Source organism: Gossypium hirsutum, chromosome D08 (assembly GCF_007990345.1).
Source record: "Gossypium hirsutum isolate 1008001.06 chromosome D08, Gossypium_hirsutum_v2.1, whole genome shotgun sequence".
In the NCBI taxonomy this organism is placed as follows: domain Eukaryota; kingdom Viridiplantae; phylum Streptophyta; class Magnoliopsida; order Malvales; family Malvaceae; genus Gossypium; species Gossypium hirsutum.
This window is the reverse complement of record NC_053444.1, coordinates 4,292,042-4,313,334: the sequence shown is the minus strand read 5'-3', so window position 1 is coordinate 4,313,334 and position 21,293 is coordinate 4,292,042. Positions and strand designations below refer to the sequence as shown.

Sequence of the window (21,293 nt, the reverse complement as noted above, 5' to 3'; positions counted from 1 at the left end):
AATGGTTCATTCAAAATTCGATTCAAATATATATTTGTCAGTTCATCCCGTTACAAGTATATATTATATTTATAATATATAAAATTTTATTAAAGGGATAAATATCAAAGCTATACATTAACTTTGGCCTAATGTGCAATTTTATATAAGAAATTTTAATTTGATCCAATTCTCACAAATTATTAATACAATTACTAATATAGCATCACTTTATTTTTATATATTGCATACACAAATAATAATTCATCCAATATAAAAATAAATTGATGTATTTATTTCTTTAAATATGTATAATTGAATCAAATTAAATTTTCATGGATACATTTGAACCACAATCAATGTTTCATGTGTATAATTGCACGAAATCAAAGTTTATGTATCAAATTGCACATTGAATCAAAACTCATGTGTAATTTTGAGATTTATCTCAATTTTAAATAATTTTAATTTTAATTTTAATATATTTTTTGTCAAACCTCAAAGAATAAGCGAGTGTTTTCCAAAACATAAGAAGGTAAGTGAATTTTTTTTATCAAACCTCAAGGGGTTTGAATACTTTTTCTTAATAAATTTTACAATAATCTATATAAAGAGAAGAGATCTACTCATAATAATGTAAAACTATAGTACTTTTACGCATGTGCATAATTTTTGTACGAGTACTATTTATACAATTTGACCATTGCATTTTATGTTATATGTAATACCCCGAAAATTTCTACAGTAAGGAAAGTAAGATAATATATCTGATATAGTAAAATAAGGAAATAAAGTGATAATAAGGGTAATTTTGACTTATGGCAACATTGTGAAGTATATTATGACATATTAATTCAAGAAAGGATTAAATCGCAAAAGTGAGAAAAGTTTTGTTGCCCAAGAGTAAATACTCAAAATTTAAAGGGTTAAAGTGTAAATATAAAAAGATGAAGGACCAAACGTGTAAATATTTTAAGGGTGGAATAATCTAGAAACTAAGGAAAATGGATGAATTAGGACCAAATTGAAAAGGTGAAGAATTTTGAGGGACTAAATTGCAATTTTACCAAATTAAGTGATGACTCAAGGATGGAATTTTAAAAGATTATAAAGGGAAAAATGGTCAATTAGAAGAGAGCGAAATCTAGAAGGCAATGATGATGTTGGTGATATTTTAGATTAATTAATTAAATAAATATTAGTTTATTAATATTTTAATTTGATTTTTAAATGATATTTTATTATTTTATTATTAATTTATTTAGTATATATATATATGTGGAAAGAAAGATGAAAAGCCACCATCCCACCATCTTTCCATGCATTTCACGTTAGAAGGGAAGAGAAGAAAGAAAGTTTTGCTTTCTTTACAATTTGATCCTTCTACCAAAAATTTATCATTTTCACCTAAAAATCAAAAGAATTTCCATATCCCTCAAGAGAGAAAGATAACAAGGAGACCATGGGGAGCTAAAATATCAAGTTAGATTCAAGAAATAGAAGCCAGAGGAGAGAGAAAATCAAGTTAAAGGTTGGAACCAATAGGACAAGGTAAGGCCATCAAGATTTCAATATATTTTTAAGTTTGATATTATTGAAAAAGCATGGAAATGATGTTATAGTGAGTTTTATTATATAAGGTCTTATGTTCTTGATATATTAGTGAAGGAAAATAAGTGAAAGTGATGGGAAATATTATAGAGAAAGGGAATAAGGGAGTTATAAACTTAGTAATCAACATCTTGCACTAAAACAGTTTTGAACAGAAGCAGTAGGTTAACTTTGAAAAATCACCATAAATTGTGGAAATCGAATTAGAGGATGATAAAAATATTGAATTAAATCTTATTGAGCCTAGTTTCTTATAAAAGAAATGGTTCAAGTAATGAAATTATAAATCATGAGATATAATAAATTTTGTGAGACAAGGTCAGAATGAATTTGGGTTGCCCTATTTTGACTTTGGAAAATCATAAAAAATTGGAGAAAAATAATTAGGGGCTTAAATTTATATTTTTAAATCCTTAATGGGTATATTTTCAATATAAACAAACAGTAACATCATTCGAATCTCATACAAGGAGATAATTAATTTTTAGTGAAGAAGGGTCGGAATTGTCAGACGGCAGAATAGATGTGACTTTAAAGAATAAAATGTACTTATTAGATAAACCAAAAATTCTAAAAATTTTATTGGAAGAATATATGTGAGTATAGTTTCATATAAAATTTTCGGATCTCAATTCGGAGTTCTGTAGCTTAAAATATAATTAATTTAGTGATTATGACTCAAGTGAATAGCTTGTTATGAGTAAACAAGTAAATAATGGTATTATATATATCAAGGATGTGGAATGGAGTGGAGGAGGAGGAAAAATATATGTAAATATTCAGCTAATATGAGTTTATCTTAAAATAGCTAATTTACATGTTATAGGTTCAGGGACTAAATTGAATAAAAGTAAATTTTTAGGGTAATTTTGTAAAAATGTCAAAAGTGACCAAATTGTATGAAATGAATTGTTTTATTATTTAAGTTAATAAATTGAATGAAATATTAACATAGATCAAGATCGGGTAGAAAATCGAGGGAAATAGAAAATTACCAAAATGCCCCTGTATCTTGGTATTTCTGTAAATTAACCTGGTAAGTTCGTATGAACTATATTCTGTATAATTTTGATTAAAGTGAATGTTATTTGGTGATGAATAATATATATGTATATGTGTTAGTATTGAACTGAATTTAGAAAATTGAATGGAATAAGAAATATGTGTTAGTATTGAATTGAAATTTGATTCGTGAATGAAAAAGTGAATTTGATATTGAAAGTAACTTTTGGAATGAATGTGAAATTGAATTGAGAATTGAAAACCCTATTAACTAGTCTGGCTGAGTCGGATATAGTTGGCATGCTATAAGATTGGAAGAGTACGAGAATTTATCGGCTATGCCGATCAGGCACTTTATGTGTCGTATTTCAGGCACTTTATGTGTCGTATTTCAGGCACCTCGTGTGTCGTATTTCAGGCACCTCGTGTGTCATATTTCAAGCACCTCGTGTGTCGTATTTCAGACACCTCGTGTGTCGTATTAGGCAGTTATGTGTCGTATACTAATCAGGTACTATGTACCGTTTTAAGCACAATGTGTCATACTAGTGTGTTTGGTTGGAATCCACGTATCCGCCAAAGCCCGAGTCTGTTAATAGGGGTAATTAAATGAAAAGTTAAATCAAACAAAATGAAAAAGTTGAGCCATTGAAAAGAAACGTGATTGTGGAACATAATTTGAAAATGTGAATAAAAAGCATGAACTAATTGTTCATGAGATAAATAAAGGCTCAACGTAATAGTATATGATGTTAACAAATGAAAGCCAAATTGAATTATAAATATTGAGAAATGAATGATATATGCCAATGAAGAAACGACAAGAGAATAATATGTATCATGACATGTAAATGTATGATTATCTTTAATATGTTGATACAAGAAAAATTATGTATGATGAGTTTATATGTAATGTATGCAATTTCTTATGAAATGCCTTATCATGTGATCAATTCGAAAAAGGCGTTGGTTAAATGCACTAGCTTGTAACCATGATATGTTTATGACTTGAGTGTCATGTATATGGAATAAGCGTGGAAAGTAAAGAAATGCAAATGAAAAAAAAGAAATTATGAAGAGCTAAAGTTATATAAAATCCTACTAAGCTTGGGATAATATGTAAGTGATATTGTAGATTTATTCACCTTGTGAGTTATTGAATATAGCTTCATGAGTATTATGGTATTAATATTGGATTATTCTTGATATGTATAGATTTCATATTTTAAATGAACTAATATGATTAAAGACTACACGAGCTTACTAAGCATTCATTGCTTACGTATTTGTTTATTTTTATTTACCCTACAGATTATCGGAAGCTCGATTGGGTTGGAAGCTTGTCGGAGATATATCACACTATCCATTGGTTATATCAGTATGTTTGAATGATTGGATTTTGGATATAGTGGCATGTATAGGTATTTTGTTTAATAATGACCTATTTCCATTCACACGAGCAGAGATACATGCATGTGTTCCCTACTTCTAAGAAAAATTTTGAAAAGTTGAGAAATGACCGTATTTAATTTGTAAACTCTGGTAATGCTCCGTAACCCTATTCCGGCGACGGATTCGGGTTAGGGGTGTTACATTATATTATGTAGATCATACGTGTCGAATTTTGAGTAAATTAAAAATTTTTAATTATATTTTTATATAAAAAATTTGCGATCATTAGATATACTAGAAACTCTATAACATGTGTATGCATATGGAAACCATGTATCTAGAATACAAATGTGTGTTTAAAAATAACATATAATAAATAATAAAATATATGATTTGAAATTAATTACTAATAATAACATATAAAATATGTACGGTATTAAAATAAAAAAATAGATTAAATTGTAAGTAAAACGAAATTTACACATATGAGTACATCATATTAAGAATACTAAATTAATACAATTATTTATCAGTGTTGCCATCAATCCTAAGTTGGTGTTAAGTTCATTTGTGACACAATCTTAATCAGTAATATTATTAATACTAGATTTTATCACGTCGAATGAATGAAAATATTTTATATTAAAAACTATAGTTATAAAAATATATTAACAAATGATTATTAGTGGAGTGGCAAGGGTTTTCAGATAATACAATGTTCTTAATAAAATTAAAATGTATAAATAAATCAAAAAGTAAATTACATATGTAACAGTCTGCCCAACGAAGACTCAATATCAAGTTATTGTTTGGCATTTACGTAGGTTAAGTTAATGGTAGAATTAAGTAAATTATTCGTTTTGGCGGAGTAGTACACTCTATGGGATTCACCATGCAGTTAACTCCAAATCTGGCAAACTCCGGGGCCAGTTATTAGTGTCGTTTGGAGTGCAACATGCAAGCAACTGCTAGGGAAGGTGTTGAACAAGTTTAGGGGTAGCCGGATCAAGATGAGATGGTTGGAGGAAACTTCCAAACTATCGAGGCTTCTGCGAGTGACGTTGAAAAGGAACAATTCGCGCGCACATTCATCTTGAGGTTGATCAAGGGTCTGCTAATGCCAGATAAATATCGCAATCTAGTACATTTAAGGTGGCTACTACGACTAGTTGACTTGAAAGAACCGGGATGGCGTAGTTGGGGGTTAATGGTGCTGACGACATTGTACCGAGAAATGTGTCAAGCGACGATATTGGATAAAGTTAAAATCGACGATTGCATGCTCCTTCTTCAATCATGGGCATGGTATCGACTACCATTTTTACGCCCCTAAGTGGAACTCCCTTACGAATTCCCACTCGTCATATGGTAAAATTCATTTGATAATATCATTACTGTTTTTATTTTTCATTGTTATAATTTTGAAATAACAAATTATTTGAATAGGTTAAATGGATTGATAATATCATTTGGTAAAATTCATTTGATAATATCATTTCTCACACTGGAGTTGGCAAAATCTTCGAATTACATGGATTGATTCAGGTATAATGACAAGTTGTATCTACTGTCGGCGGGATCAACATTTGCTCCATCTGTACCGGAGGACCAGATTGTCGTGCAACTTCCCAATCAGTATGGTTAATTTATTTTTCTTTTAACCCAGTTTTTTTGTCACAAACATCACAACACGCACACTCATTCCCTACATCATCCCCTTCAGCTCCAATTTATTTTACATAACCACCACAGCACGCCCAATCGTTCACTGCATCATATCATTTAGCACTACTTTATTTTACACAAGCACCATAGCACGCGCAATCATTCACTACATTAACACATTCTCCAAGGATATATTTTGCACAACTGTCACCCACTGTATCATATTACATATCAATCTCGTTAACAACATCGATGCATCTGGTATTGCCAATAATTCCCACCTTCTATCAGCAATTGGGCCATGCGACACCATATAGTGGCCTGCTGATAGTGTCGCAAACACCCCCAGCATCGTTGTTCTACCCCGATAGGTCATCCTCACAACTGCGGACTTAAATAGTGGGAATCTACGATGGGCAGCTAGAACACAGTCGCAATCAACCATGGAGGAACGAGATGAAGTCAGCGATCAACCTTGAAATGCACGTGAAGATGAAGTTGAAGTCGACGAAGAGTCACCAAACCAAATAGTGCGACGGAACCCTAGGCATGTCCGACGCCCACCCGGTTGTGGCACATATTCGAGACGCCTATGATTATGTTATTTTGTAATTTTTTGTATACTTTGTTTTACATCCCAAATGTACACTTATTTATAATCTACAAAACGAATTTATTAAATTGGTTTCATTTGTACACAATCATATTGTGAGTTTAAAATTTATAATTATTTGTTGCTTTTTCATTGAAGTTTTTATTTCGTCCATTTGTTAAGTACAATATTGTAATGACTCAAAAGTCACGGGCATCGGAAAAAGTACATTATCGGACCTCCGTATTAACGAAATGGGTTTGTAAATAATTATTAGAAATATTTATGAGTCTAGTAGTGTGTTTAATTAGGTTTTAATTAAGTGAATTTAGCTTAATTAAGAGAAAATAGGAAGAAGGACTAGATTGAATAAGGGGTAAAAGTTGAATTATAGATCAAAAGCAAATATTAAAGACCAAAATGGCAAATATGCCATTAAGTAATAGTTGAGGCGGCAAAACAATGAGAAAAATGTAAAGATTTTTAATGATTTAAGTTATTATTAATTAATATTAGAATATAATAGTATAAATTATTATTTAATTGATGTTATCTTATTAAATTAATGAAATATATATATAAATTAAAGCCAAATGTATGGTAATAAAATATACATGTGTAATAAAAATAAGAATACAATTGTAATTCATGGATTTAAATTACTTATTATTTAAGTAAATAGATATTTATTATTTATTATTTATTATTAAGTAAAACATGACAAATGTATGATGATGATATAACACATGTGTAAATATAAGTAATATTACACTTGTGATAAATATATTGATTTTTAAATAGGTATTTACTAAGTTATTATATTATTATTAAACAAATAAAGCATAAAAACAAAAGGAAATAAAACAGAGAAGGAAACCAAAACAGAATAGGCTATTCGAAAGTACCAGGGGAAAAAAGAAGAAAAGAAAGAAAAAGGAAAAACTAGGGTTTGGAAGCTTTAAGCTTTAATTGGTAAGTCAATTAAGTCCTTTTTACTTAAATTTGATGTTTTAGAAGCTTTAGAACAAAGTTTTGTTGAAGTTAAGTTGAGGTTTTGGAAGTTTTTAGGTTTTTGAACATAGTTCATGTTGAACAAAATAATGAATTAGGGGTTTAATTGGATGAATTTCAAGATAGAATTGAAAAAGGGGATTGAATTGTAAAGTAAGTTATAAGTTTTACATGGTAGGGATTGAATTGAAAGAAGTTTAAAATTAGGGTTTTAATATGAACATTGAATAGTTAAGTTGAATATGGCAAGATATTAAGTAGAAATGAAGTGTGAATTGAGTTAGAAAAGTAAATGAGTTAATTAGGATTAAATTGGAATTAGGGTATAAATTGGATAAAAATTCAATTATTATTATTAATTAGTGCTGTAATTAATAGTATAATTATTTTAATTTCCGTAGCTAGAAAAGAACCCGAGGCATCGACACTAGAGGTGCTCATGGGCCGAGCCGGGCCCGGCCCGGCCCAAAATATGGGCCTAGAATTTTGCCCAGGCCCGGCCCGAGAAAAAAATCATAAGCCCAGGCCCGGCCCGGCCCGGCCCGTTTTTTAAATAAATACTAAAAAATTATTTTAAAAATTAAAATAAAAATTAAAAAAAGTATTTTAAAAATATTTTAAAATTAAAAAAATTAAAAAAGTATTTTAAAAAAATTTAAAATTTTAAAAATTTAATAAAAGTATTTTAAAAGTATTTTAAAATTAAAAAATAATAAATAATAAAAATATTTATTATATTCGGGCCGGGCCGGGCCAGGCCCGGGCCAAGAAAGTTGTGCCCGAGGCCCGGCCCGTTTTTTAATCGGGCCTCGTTTTTTTGCCCAAGCCCATATTTCGGGCCTATATTTTTACCCAAACCCTCCCATATTTCGGGCGGGCCGTCGGGCCGGGCCGGGCCGCCTGGCCCATGAGCACCTCTAATCGGCACACAAAGGAAAGGAGAAGGCTATCGAGGATTAAAACGAGAAATTCATGGTTTGTGTTACTATAATTCAAACTACTATTTATTAAATGTTATATTTAGATTTATGTGTATGGTAAGTAAAATTTTAAGGTAGGTATCAATATTGAAATGAATGAAACTGAGATGAAGTATGATTATGTATGAATATTTGATAGTATATTGTTGGAAAGTGGAAAATTGTATCGAATTGAATTGTACATTGAAAGTGAAAATTGAAATTGAGAAAGTGATTTGAATACCCTATTAACTAGAGGTGATCATGGGTTGAGCTACCCGGCCCGGCCCGGCCAGAAGGCCCGCTCGAAAAATGGGAGGTTCGGCTAAAAATATAGGCCTGAAATATAGGTTTGGGCAAAAAAACGAGGCCCGTTTAGAAAACGGGTCAGGCCTCGTGTAAGACCTTTTTGGCCCAGGCCCGGCCCGGCCCGAATTATATATTAAATATATATTTTTTATTTTATTTTTATTTTTAATCAAATATACTTTCTATTAAATATATTTTTTAGACTTTTAATCTGAATTATATATTAAATATATATTTTTATTTTTAATCAAATATGGGCCGGGTCGGGCTAGGCTTGGGCTTAGCAATTTTCCTTCGGGTCAGGTTTGGACAAAATTTTAGGCCCATAGTTCTGGCTGGGCTGGGCCCAGGCCTAGGAAACGGGCCTAAAATTTTGTTTGGGCTCGGCCCGAACTCGACCCGGCCTAGCCCATGATCACCTCTACTATTAATTAATTGGGCCTAGTCGGATATAGTTGGCATGCCATAGGATTGGAAGAGTACGGGAATTTATCAGCTTTTCCAATCAGACACTATATGTGTCGTATTAGGCACCACGTGTGTCGTTTTAGGCATTTTATGTGTCGTATACTGCTTCTGATATATTGATCAGGTACTGAGTACCGTTTTAGGCACAATGTACCGTACTGGTGTGTTTGGTTGGAATCCGTGTATCCGCCAAGGTCCAAGTTTGTTAATAGGGTGAATAATCGAAATGTGAGAATTGAATAAATTTGATTGGTCATATGACTGGAAGTATAAGAAAGAAATTGTTAGTTGAATTGTGAGATTTGAAAGCATGAACCTAAGGTTCATGAATTGATTAAATTCAAGTTATTAATATATGATATGGTTGATGAATTATTATATATGAAATATGAAACTAAATGTAAATTAGTTCTTATGAGTTATAAATTTTACATGTTTAATGTTATATGATTAATATTTATAATTCATTAAAGTTTTATAGTTTGAATTATGGTAATACCACTGAGTATGAAATACTCAGTGTACGGTTGTTTCAGTGCGCAGGTCAGTAGAAATCAAAGGTCCCGGTTCAGCATCTAGATCAATCCCAACTTCAGAGACAATTTGGTGATGTAATCTTTTTTTTGTAAAAGTGGCATGTACTTAGGTATCATATAAGTTATGTACTTAAGTCTTGTAACTTTGGTTGTAAAATGACGTCTAATATGGATTATAAGTATGAAATGAAATAATATGGCATATTTGGTAAATGTGGCATGAAACTAAAATGGAAATAAATGAAATTATTAGTTCAATTAAAAATTATTTATGAATGATTAAGTAGATAAATTGTTAAATTAATGTTGTAGGCATAATTAGGCATGTTTGAGTATGGAGATGAATAGATTATTATATTGGTTGCAAATTGGTTGTGGTTTGAATTTGCAGGGAAGGTTAGTTAATTATAAAGGGGTTATATTGAGTTTTTTAAAAAAAAATTTCCGAAGCACTCGAACAAGTCCCGATTAATTTCTAATACGTATTCTGGGCCTCGAAGGTCCATGAAAGGGACTAAATCATTAAATTATAATATGTATGTTATTTATTTTTGAATTTAATCGTAAAGTATCCGATATGTTCGGTAATGCCTCGTAACTTTGTTCCGACGACGGTGTGAGGTTAAGGGGTGTTACAAATATTTTCAAAAAGCAAAGAATTGCTTAGAAGGTTCGGAAAAAGATTAAAACTTTGGCTTGCATATTGTAATATATCTTACTTCAATAATTAATATTAACTTACAATTTATAGAAAAAAAATTAATGAATAAACGAATAAGTTAGTGTTTTAATTAGCTCTTCTCCTTGATGCTCCCGAATTGTGTGGACATGTTGGCTTCGTATGCCCTGAGTTTCTACAGTAATTGCATAATTTCGGTGTGTCTCTATGCTCCTTAATATCCATATTTCCTCGTATCTGAGTTGACTTCGGATGACCTTTCAGCTTGTACAGCGAGTTTTTTTCCAGTACCAACTCGAAAGGAGCATGCGAGTTCCACACATGCGATTTCTACATTTTCCCCAATCAAGCTTATCCCATGATTTCCGAGTTGCAGGGGCTCAGAAGCAATCAAGTTTGGTGGTTGAAACGCTTAGAGAGAAAATGCTCCCTACAGAGGGCATTTTCATCTGACATGGCAGTGAAAATGCTTCCTGTAGAACGCGTTTTCTACTAACATGTTTGACATATGGGTTGAAAACGAGTCCTACAAGAAGCGTTTTCACTGCAATGTCAGATCAAAACTCCCCCTATAGGGAGCGTTGTCTCTTTGGACATTTCAACCAACCCAACTTGATTTCTTCTAAGCCCTACAACTCGGATAAAAAAAATTTCCTTTATACCCCGCCCCATCCCCTATATAAATGCTCATTCTTCATCCCCTACTCACCTACATCTCAATCTCCTCCAATTTTTTTTCTTTTTCTTATGTGTTAAAATTTTCATATTTAAAGATTTATTTCTCTCTCGCTTTGAGGGAGACGTAGTCATAGTTTTAAGTTGTGTTTGGGTTCATGGTGATGTCATAAAGCTCAGTAACCTACAAATTTCATCTGCCGTGTGAGTATGGAGTCATCACTTGAGAAGTCGAGATCGCTTTACAACTCAAGGTCTAAATTGACGGCAATTATACCATCTCAGGTTGAAATGTAACTAAGGCTTCAAGTTTACAAAGTTTATACTATCAACGGATGAAGTATAATCAGGGTCATAGTTGACGGTGCTAATGCGAGCACCACAAGGAGTTTCTCCTCATCAGATGAGCATACTTCATAAAACTCAAACATAAGCATGAGGGAGGAAAACACAAGGGGCCTTCCAATATAATCAAGTAATTCGTGTTGTCCATCTCCACCGAAGGCAGTGACCTTGTTAGTATAATCTGTTACACCCCTAGTGTTGTCACAGGTTATAATAATAGGGTCACCTCATTCGGTGGTGATGGATAAAATACATTACTTGATTATACTGAAACGTCACTGCGTTTTTCTTCCTCGTACTTATGTTTGAGTTTTATAAAGCATCCTCTTCTGATGAGAAGAACTCGTTGTCGTTCCTACATAATCACTATCAACTATAGCCCCATTTATGCTCCATCCATTGATAGCATAACCTTTGTAAATTTGAGGCCCTAGTTACACTTCAACCTTAAACTGTATAATTACCGTCAACTGAGACCTTGAGTTGCAACGTGATCCGGCTTCCCGAGTGATGGCTCCATACTCATATGGCAAACGAAATTTGTAGGTCACCCAATTCCACGGCACCACCGTAAATTCAAACATTCCTTAAAACTATAACTTGTCTATCTCAAATACGGACAAAAATAAATCTACAAACTTTTAATTTCCAATAGCAAGAAAAAAAATTACCAAAGTAAAAACGCACCCTATAGGATGCGTTTTTATTCTCTCTCCTAAAAACATGTCCTACAAGGCGCGTTTTCACTGCCACATCAGTGAAAATGCGCCTTATAGGATGTGTTTTCAGGAAAGAGAATAAAAACATCGTAGATCGATAAATTTTTAGAAAAGCAACATAGTTTCTCAATTGTTTTTTTTTTCAGCATATTTTGTTAAATCAACCTATATATATATGGGTAAATGTGACATTTTTGAATGAGATCATAGAGATGTTAGATGGATTTGAAATTTTACTTATATAACGAGTACAATTATATTAATAAATTTAACGACAAGATTATTGAAATATTATTCATGAAAAAGATTTTACACAAATATAAGTGAATCACTCCTCAATAATATATATTTATAAGGTGAGATCCACCTACACTAATGCAAATTTAAAATTGTTTTACATGTGTTCGTAACTTTTTGTACAATTAATGTTTTAACAATATGATAATCTTTCATGTTCTATTTACGTAAATAATGTATGTCAATTAGTTTCAATTGATATAATATATCATACTAATTTTAAACTTCAAGCGCATGATAAAGTTAAAATATGTCGTTAGTCCTTATACTATAATAAAATTTGAGATTTAATCTTTGTACTTAAAAAATTAAAAATTTAAGTCGTCCTAATTTTTTTTATTTAAAAATCTCAATCCAATCATTAAAACCATAAGTTTTTTTTTGGGGTCAAATTTTGTCAAAACTTGAAATTTTGATTTGGCTATCATCATATAGCATGACATACAATTGATGGAGAATAAACATGTTAAATTGACAAAAACTACCAACGAGGCAAATATGATAATGATTGGACTAAGGTTTTAAATTAAAAAAGTAGGACTTTTGTAGTACAGGGACCAAATCTTAAATTCTATACAAATACAGGGACTAATAGCACATTTTACCTGCATGATAACTATATATATATATATAGTCTCTTCCTTCTCTTACCACCAAGCATGGCGATAATGGCAGCTAATGCTCTACTCTCGCTCTCCATATGCTTCGTCTCTTTCACGTTTCTCTCCATCCAAACAGTGGTTTCTTCATCTACAGATTCATTCGTCTTTGGAGGCTGTTCTCAACAAAAATACACACCCAACTCACCCTTCGAGTCCAATCTCAACTCACTATTCACTTCCCTAGTTAACTCAGCCACTTACTCCACCTACAACACCTACACCATCATAGGCTCAAGTCCCCAAGACGTTGTTTACGGCCTTTACCAATGCCGCGGCGACCTTTCTATGCCGGATTGCGCCACCTGCGTCGCCCGTGCAATCACCAAAGCTGGCTCCTATTGCCCATCCGCATGCGGTGGCGCGGTTCAGCTGCAAGGCTGCTTCGTCAAGTACGACAACGCTACCTTCCTAGGAGTCCAGGATAAGAACGTGGTGTTCAAGAAGTGCGGGCCGTCGGTGGAATACGACAAGGAATCGGAGATCGTGGGCCGTCGAGATGCGGTGATGAACGGGTTGATGAACGGCGGTGGATCATTCAGAGTGGGCGGGTCAGGGGATGTCCAGGGTTTGGCTCAATGCGTGGGGGACCTTAACGCCGACGATTGTCGGGATTGTTTGTCGGAAGCAATCGGACGGTTGAAAACCGAATGTAGAGCAGCGGCGTACGGCGATTTGTACTTGGGCAAGTGTTATGCCAGGTTCTCCACTTTTGGGGCTTGGGATAATTTAGCTGAAAGACATAATTCGCCATTTTCATTGGTTTTTTGGCTGCTAATGCCATTGTTGTCTTCCTCATTTTTCTTGCTTTCTTAACAAAGGTGGTGGACTGAAATGGTAAAACACTAAGCTTTTTTACTTTATTTAGATAAGTCCTTATTTTAATTTTAATGTTAAATTTGGTATTTGAATTTTTTTCTCAATTCTATACATGATTTACTTTCGTATTTGAGTTTTCTTTTATCCCAATTAAGTCTATACATGATTTACTTTGGTATTTGAGTTTTCTTTTATCCCAATTAAGTCTTTGTGTTTGATACTTATGCTTTTTTTTTTATCCCAATTAAGTACCTATATTTTTTTACTAAAGCACATTTGTTAAACATTTATTAGGTTACATGATGCCATTTGATCTAGCTGCAAAGTAAACATTAAAGCCAAACTCATCTATCAAAATGGAACAAAGAAATAGTCAGGCCGGGCCCTGGGGTCGTCTGGATGTACGGGCCGCCTAAGGTCTAAGGCTAAAAGGAGTCTAAAATATTGTTTTTTCAATTTTTAAGAGGCCCAAATTTTTTTTTTAACTTTTAAAAGTAAAAAAACTTACTAACTTTTAAAGGGCCCCAAAAAAACTTTTTTAAGTTTTAAGGGACCAAAATATGTTTTTACTAACTTTTAAGGTACCTAAATAAAAAATTTTCAACTTTTAAGGAGCTTAAAATCCCATTTTATTGTTTTACCTAGGGCCCAAAAAATACCAATAACAGGGCCTGAAAATATTCAAGTACCAAATTGAACATTGAAATTAAATTTAAGTATTAAATAATATATTAACCCAAAAAAATCTTCTAGTAAAATTAAATTAAATTCGGATTTAAATAAATAAATGATTGTTCCAATGCAATGCAGGAGGTAAACAATATTCCAAGAAATTCCAGAAGAAGAAAGGCAGAGTTGATTTTACTTTATTTCACGAAAGGTTGCTGTCTTCAAAAAGTGTCCATTATGAAGAACTAAAGGAGGATAAAGGGGCACTCTTCCCTTCCACTTAACAAAGCTGTCTTGTCTTAATGTGAGAAAACAATGGGATATTATTCTTTTTTGTAAAGGTGGTGGTGCATAAATGGTGTTTCTTCTTTCTTTTTCTTCTTTCAAATGGTGTTTCTTTTTTCTTTCTTTTTTTTTTATGTGAATGCCATTCATCTTTTCCTTATACTCTAAGTTTTCTTCCTTAATCATTCCTACTAGGCTTACTTCACAGGTGATTTCATAACAATTCATATCATTGATTTGAATGGTAAAAATTATATATATATGTTTGAGTTGTGTGACCTGAATCTCATCACTTGTTAAATAAATAAAATACGATGGTAAAATAAGGAGATCTCCGGCTCTCACAGTATGGACCATGCCGCACAAGTAGAATCCGTATAGAACTACACTTCTTCTATTTGACATTGATTAGAATAAGGTTTTTCAACCTTTAAATAGATGTAGGCGAAACTCCTTTTGTATCATTTGTTTTTCAATATTAGTGAATATTTTCTTCTCTGCCCGTAACTTTTTCCCAAAAGGGTTTCTACGTAAAACTTGTATTCTTGCTTTTCTTATTTTTGCGATCATTCTATTGTCATTATCAACATCTTTTATAGCAATATATATACAAAGTGGTTTCATAACAATCCATAGATTCGAATTGTAATAATTGTTTATATAGAGAGAGAGTGATTTCATAAAATTCATGTCGTTGATTCGAATTGTAGGGATTGTCTATTTATGGTGTGTGCATAGTCAATAGGCCAAACACAGGGTTACTTTTTATATTATTTTAACCATTATTTAAATCTACACTTTGAAGTTTAACTACCCGTTTAATTTAAATTTTTGTCTAATTTATGAAAAGGTTTGGATAGAAATATTAAATCTAAAAAATGAATTTAGACAAAAAGTTAAACTTTGATGTTTAATGATTAAACTTGACCTAGTTGAACTCCTTTTCAATTAGGTAGTGTATTGTTAAGTTTTGATTTAATTTATTTTTATATTTCGATGACATAAAATTTAAAGCTATAACTTTAAAAAACATGAAGTTGTCTACATTTAAAATTTTAATAAAAGAACCAACTGTTTGGGTGCAACACATTGTACTTTTAAGGGGAGAATACAAGTTCGAAACCTTAGAGACAACATTATTGAAAGGAGTAATTACAAATCTTGAACATGGATCATAAAACAGACATGAAAAATATCAAAAAAAAATTAATACAAGAAAAAAACATATTAAATTAAAAATAGCACAATTTTTTCGTAAAAGATTAAAAAATGCAAGTGAGCCTAAACTGCAATTAGGTTAGCCATTTACAAATATGAACAAATTTAGACAAAAATTTGATGTTCATATTTTGGGTTGGGCAACAAGAGTTAGACAAAGCATGAATTATGATAATACCATGAATAAATATGATTTGAGCTTGATCTGACCTAGGAACACCTTTCTACTTAAGGCTAGTTTAACATTAGTATTGTAGTCGATAAAGTGCTCCTAAAATATATTTGGTTTGAAGACAGTGTTTTGAAAAAGTCTTTGAAAATGTTAGTTTTTTAAATTTCAAGTTAGCATTAATGTCAAAAAAAATACAGTAAAAAGTTAAAATATTTATTTTACATATGATGTTGGAATGCAAAAAATAAGTTAATTTAATGATAGTGGAATTAGTTATATTACAATGCATTAAATATAATTTTTAAATGATTAACATAAATTATTTGACAAATTTAATTTAAATATAAAAATCATATTTTTAGATTTCAAAATCACGTAAAAGAAACCAAACATGATGATAAAACTTTTATTTTAAGCGTTGGGATTATATCGATAAGTCCAATTGGGTATAAAGATTTAATAATGGCTCAATAAGAAACTAGTGTTAATTAAAAATTAATAATGTCGACAACAATATAAATTAGGTTATATTTGTTTCATTGAAAACAACTGCAATCAGCAATCAACTATCAACTATCAGCCAATTGTCAAACATGACCAATAACTAATATCTTATATAGGCTTAATAATAAGCAATGAAGGTACAAGAAATAAATGAAACTAAACTATTTTTAAACATTTACTCTTATTTATATTATTAAAATATTTATATTTTATCTATAGAACAGTTCTGACTAGATATTTATAAATTGTATATATATTTACTATTAAAATATTAATAAAAATATTATTATTAAAACTGAAATTTGTTACTAAAATAAAATCTTAATATTAACTAATTTTATTAAAATAATAAATTATATTAACAAATTATTATATTATTAAATATAAAATTGTATATTTAATAATATTGAAAATTATAATATTTCATATCAATATTTTAATAACTTTAAATATTAAAATTAAAATTTTATTATTAATTTAATAATATTTGACTTGATTCAAGTTAATTTTTATATAAATATCAATATAGTCATAAGCAGCTCTTCTCTGAAAAATTATTTACCCTTTCAAAAGGAAAATCAATTTTCAAAAACAGGAGTTAGTTATTATTCACCCGTAAATTATTTTCCGTTAATTAAATTATTTTTCACAAATTAAACGTAAAAAAATATAAAAAATATTTTCCTATTTATATTTATAGTCAAATTCACTATTAAATGATTTGAGAATATTATATTTTCCAATATTTCACCGTTGAACACTAAAGCATCTAGTATTATAGGGACTAAATCAAATTAATCCCTCTATTATTAAATGGATCAATTTCATCGCTGAATTGTACTTTTCCCAGGTGTGGTATATGAATCTGTTTCCAGTGACCCTTTCCCAAATTCACTTTGATATCTGGAATTTAGCTGGGGGAAGTCTCCCATAACCATTTCATGACAAGACACACATTTGGACACCAATCACACTGAAGTAGATCATAACTTACATTAAAAACTAATTCACTCTTTGGACTCCATTAAAGGAGATTAATGCCTCCCTTAATATTCTGCAAAGGGGGCATTAATCATACATCCAAGCTAGGCCTAAATCGTTCGAGCAGTTCACGAAAAACTTGTTCGGATCACACACAACATAAATCGAAGGGAATTTCAATGAATAATTTCAACTTGTAGACACGGGTCCTTTCCTTCACCTGCAAGGAGACAAAATAGGAGAAAACATTCCACCCCTGCTTATTTGGCGGATCTCGAGTGCTTGATTAGCCAATCGATGACGACATCTATATTTACGGAATCTTTGCATGAAATCATGTAGCAGCACACCTCTCTATCACTGATTGATTCCAGACCTCTATCAAATGAAATAAAAACACATTTTTTAGATAAACAAGTTTTGTCTTATTGTAAAGCTTGTAAAACTTACAGCTGATCCACCAAAGCTTGCTTCGAAAGAGCTTCTGACTTGTCAATTTTGTTACCAAGAACAAGCAAAGGAATTCCACTCAAGGAAGGTTTTGTCAAGAGGTCGTGTAACTCAGTTCGGGATATCGGAACACCGTCTCTATCAGCAGCATCAACTACATATCTGCCATTATATTAAATGAGTGATTTAAGTATATCAAAAAGGATGCTAATAATACGTTTGCACGTGTTCATTCCAAACTGAAAGAAGTTAATTGATATACCATAAACATAATAGATTACGAGAATGAAAGCATTACACGATAGCAGAGACCCCACGGCAGTAACGCTCCCACATGGTACGAAACCTTCGTTGCCCTCCAAGGTCCCAAAGCTTTATCGTCACATTTCCCTTTGTAACTTTTTTCATATTAAATCCAACCTAGATTCCACATTTGATGAATTTTCTTTTAAGATATCCTCAAGGAGAATCATTATATCTGATTAGTCTAAATAAAAAGGTACCTACGGTGGGAATCATGTCTTCACTATAGCCCCCTGTCTGGAAAACATACGAAAGTAAAGATCAGATAAAGCCATTAACAATGCTTAGGAAGAAAGAGGAAAAAAACATGTTACTCACAGCAATGGAATTAACAAGAGATGTTTTTCCTGCATTCTGAAGACCGACGAGAGATAGTTCCATTTCCTGCTTAAAGAATAAGCTGCAATACAGATACTCAGAAAGAAGCATAGACTTACTATTATTTCAGAACAAATTATACAATGAAATGTGGTGGTCTGATGATTTTACAAAACGACTACCTCAATAAAAGAAGAGTAAACTACATTAGTAGTTACCCAACTATGAAAAGTTACAAAATGGTCACTCAACTATGCAATTTTGTCTTTTTTGGTCACCCAACTATCTTGAATTTTTGGGTTTTAATTTTTGCATTAATCAGTTGGTAACCAAAAAAGACAAAATTGAATTGGTAGATGAGCATTTTGTAACTTTTCATAGCAGGGTGACCAAAAAAGAAAAAAAAACAGTAATTGGGTGACCTCTACTGTAATTTACCCAAAAGAGAAAGAAGCTAGATGGCATGGCCTATATTCCAGGCATAAGGACAATCGGGTGACGAAAAATTGAAGAACATACGAGAACTAATGACTACTGAAAACCAAAGAAACAAAGAAAACTGTTTGGTCCTATATTGGTTAACAGTTTAAATTATTAACATCACTATTGTATAATTCATAATTCGGAATGAGCTGCTCCGGAAAATGTCTACAGCGTCTAGTTGTACCGAGTTTCAATAAAACACTTGCAGATTAACAGTTATTTCTTATTGTACACTTAAAACATTAGTAAAGAGTTACTAATGTAAAGCTAAAACATAACAAAAGAATTTGATTTAACTAAGAAGTTTACTGCCTTGACTCGCTTCGACTATAGAATCTCAAAGAACAAATTGTCTCATGCAAATAGTACCTTCAACAGTATTAGAAAATCGACATTAAACATCAACTATATTTCCAACTACCACACCAGTATTTGCAATCACACTATGGCGAAGAATGGATATTTTATACCAACATCAAATGTTTTCGAGCAGTTTGAAGCTTAAGCTAGTCAAAACCATTAGAGTAGTTGGTATTTCTAAAAAAAAAGTTATGGTGTTCATTGATGGGGAGTGTCTATTTTACAAATTTTACAAATCTATAATCAAATGTTTAGTCCAAAGTAAGAGATGTAAAGTTTATTAAAATCCTGCGATTTTCCCAGCAGCCAAACACGGCAAAAGAAAATTATAACCCAGTCTCACATTGTCATACAGAACTAATATCGGGATTTCTCCCGGTTATTCCTAGTGACGTAATCAAGCCTAAATTCGAAAAAAATATATACTTACTAAACTAAATTGAAAGTTTATAAATTCAAACCATAAATTTTCATTAAAGAAAACAATTCCCCTAATCCCCCAATCTCATATTGTACTTGGATTTATTTGCACAAACTATTAGTAATTAACAGAATTGAAGCCCATATCAGATACTAAATCACAGTTTTCTTTAAGGGAAGCAATATGAGAGAAGCAATTAAGTAGCACTTTCTAAGCAACCAAACAAGTGGCAGCACTATAAATTACCTGCGGAGCCAATTGAGAAGTGAATCCAACAAACCCATTTTCAGAAAATTGCAGAGACAGAGTGAGAGAGATAGAAAGAAGGGGAAATAGAGAAGAAGAAGAAGAAGAAGAAGAAGAAGAAGAGGAAGGAGTAGGGAACAAGAAAGGTAAGGAAGGAAACTTCGCCGACCAGAAACGTCTCTGTCTTTTCTTTAGAACGTGTCGATTTTCCCTAGTTTTGTCTTTGTAAACAACACCTTACGTGGTTATCGCTATATATATGATGATGATGATGAACTAAGCTACATAACAAGATTATTTGATGAAGTATGGCATACATAACCTTGTCGGTATTCAATTAATTAGCATTTAAATTTAGTTGATGTGATTTTTTTTAATCTATAATTTGAATAAAATTTAAATTTTATTATTTGGACTAAAGTATAATTTTACAATATGCCAATTTTAAAAAAATATGAATTTTAAAGGGTTAAAATTAAAATTTTTCATTTTAAGAAGTTCTACCCTGACGTCGTCCTTGCGAATTTTCATGTCAAGACTTATTGGTCCAAATCAAGTTAATTTTATTATCGGATGGAATAAACAAATAACATCATAGCTATTCAAGAGGTTATACACATTATGCAAACCAGTAAAGGTTACGAAACATGAATGACTATCGATGTGGATCTAGATTAAGCATATGATAGAATTCGAAGAGACTTCTTCAATGATTCAATGAAAGAGACACTGCTTCTTGTTAAGTTAATCATTTTGGTCATGAATTGCATCTCGTCATTAATTATGCAGTTGCTTTGGAATGACGAGTTTATTGTAAAGCTCAAATCCACAACCTCATTCTTTCTTGTCGAGCAAATATAGATCATGTTACTGAATACTTTCTATAAGTTTTCAAGACATAAAGTGAGTGTAATGTGAGCCTTAGTTTTTTCGAGAGCTGATGATTTAAGGAAGTATTTGGGCAGGCCCCTTTTGATACATTCCAATTCATTATTGATAAAATTTTAAGTAGATTAAATTGATGGGATTTACGCAAACTACTTTTCTTGTGAGATCGCGAAATTTGTTTGGGGGTCATTTGCGAGGAATAACTGGTAAAATTAATCAATATTTGTTGATTGAGTTTTAGTTCGATTAGTATGAGTATTGTTGCTGATGCAGGAGGA

General features: G+C 31.6%; 2 protein-coding genes across 2 annotated transcripts; one reads left to right on the top strand and one right to left on the bottom strand.

Annotated features, from left to right (window-relative positions):
* The first annotated feature begins 12,868 nt into the window (after nt 1-12,868).
* On the top strand, nt 12,869-14,829 carry LOC107930467 (plasmodesmata-located protein 7). Its single transcript, XM_041099580.1, has 2 exons — nt 12,869-13,735; nt 14,528-14,829. The coding sequence occupies exon 1, from the start codon at nt 12,899-12,901 to the stop codon at nt 13,712-13,714; it is 816 nt and encodes a 271-aa protein (XP_040955514.1). The 5' UTR covers nt 12,869-12,898; the 3' UTR covers nt 13,715-13,735; nt 14,528-14,829.
* A 2,726-nt stretch (nt 14,830-17,555) lies between these two features.
* LOC107916751 (ADP-ribosylation factor-like protein 8c) lies at nt 17,556-20,437 on the bottom strand. Its single transcript, XM_016846120.2, has 6 exons — nt 20,128-20,437; nt 18,618-18,699; nt 18,504-18,536; nt 18,295-18,416; nt 17,997-18,158; nt 17,556-17,924 (listed from the first exon to the last, which is right to left on the bottom strand). The coding sequence occupies exons 1-6, from the start codon at nt 20,163-20,165 to the stop codon at nt 17,807-17,809; spliced, it is 555 nt and encodes a 184-aa protein (XP_016701609.1). The 5' UTR covers nt 20,166-20,437; the 3' UTR covers nt 17,556-17,806.
* Nucleotides 20,438-21,293: the final 856 nt, after the last annotated feature.

Excerpts from the sequence above, each read along its gene's own strand:
- LOC107930467 (XM_041099580.1), top strand. The coding sequence starts at position 12,899 with ATGGCGATAATGGCAGCTAATGCTCTACTCTCGCTCTCCATATGCTTC.
- LOC107916751 (XM_016846120.2), bottom strand. The coding sequence starts at position 20,165 with ATGGGTTTGTTGGATTCACTTCTCAATTGGCTCCGCAG. Across the intron at positions 18,537-18,617 it reads CTCTTGTTAATTCCATTGCT|ACAGGGGGCTATAGTGAAGA; the intron begins GTGAGTAACATG and ends TATGTTTTCCAG. Across the intron at positions 17,925-17,996 it reads CAAGCTTTGGTGGATCAGCT|AGGTCTGGAATCAATCAGTG; the intron begins GTAAGTTTTACA and ends TTCATTTGATAG.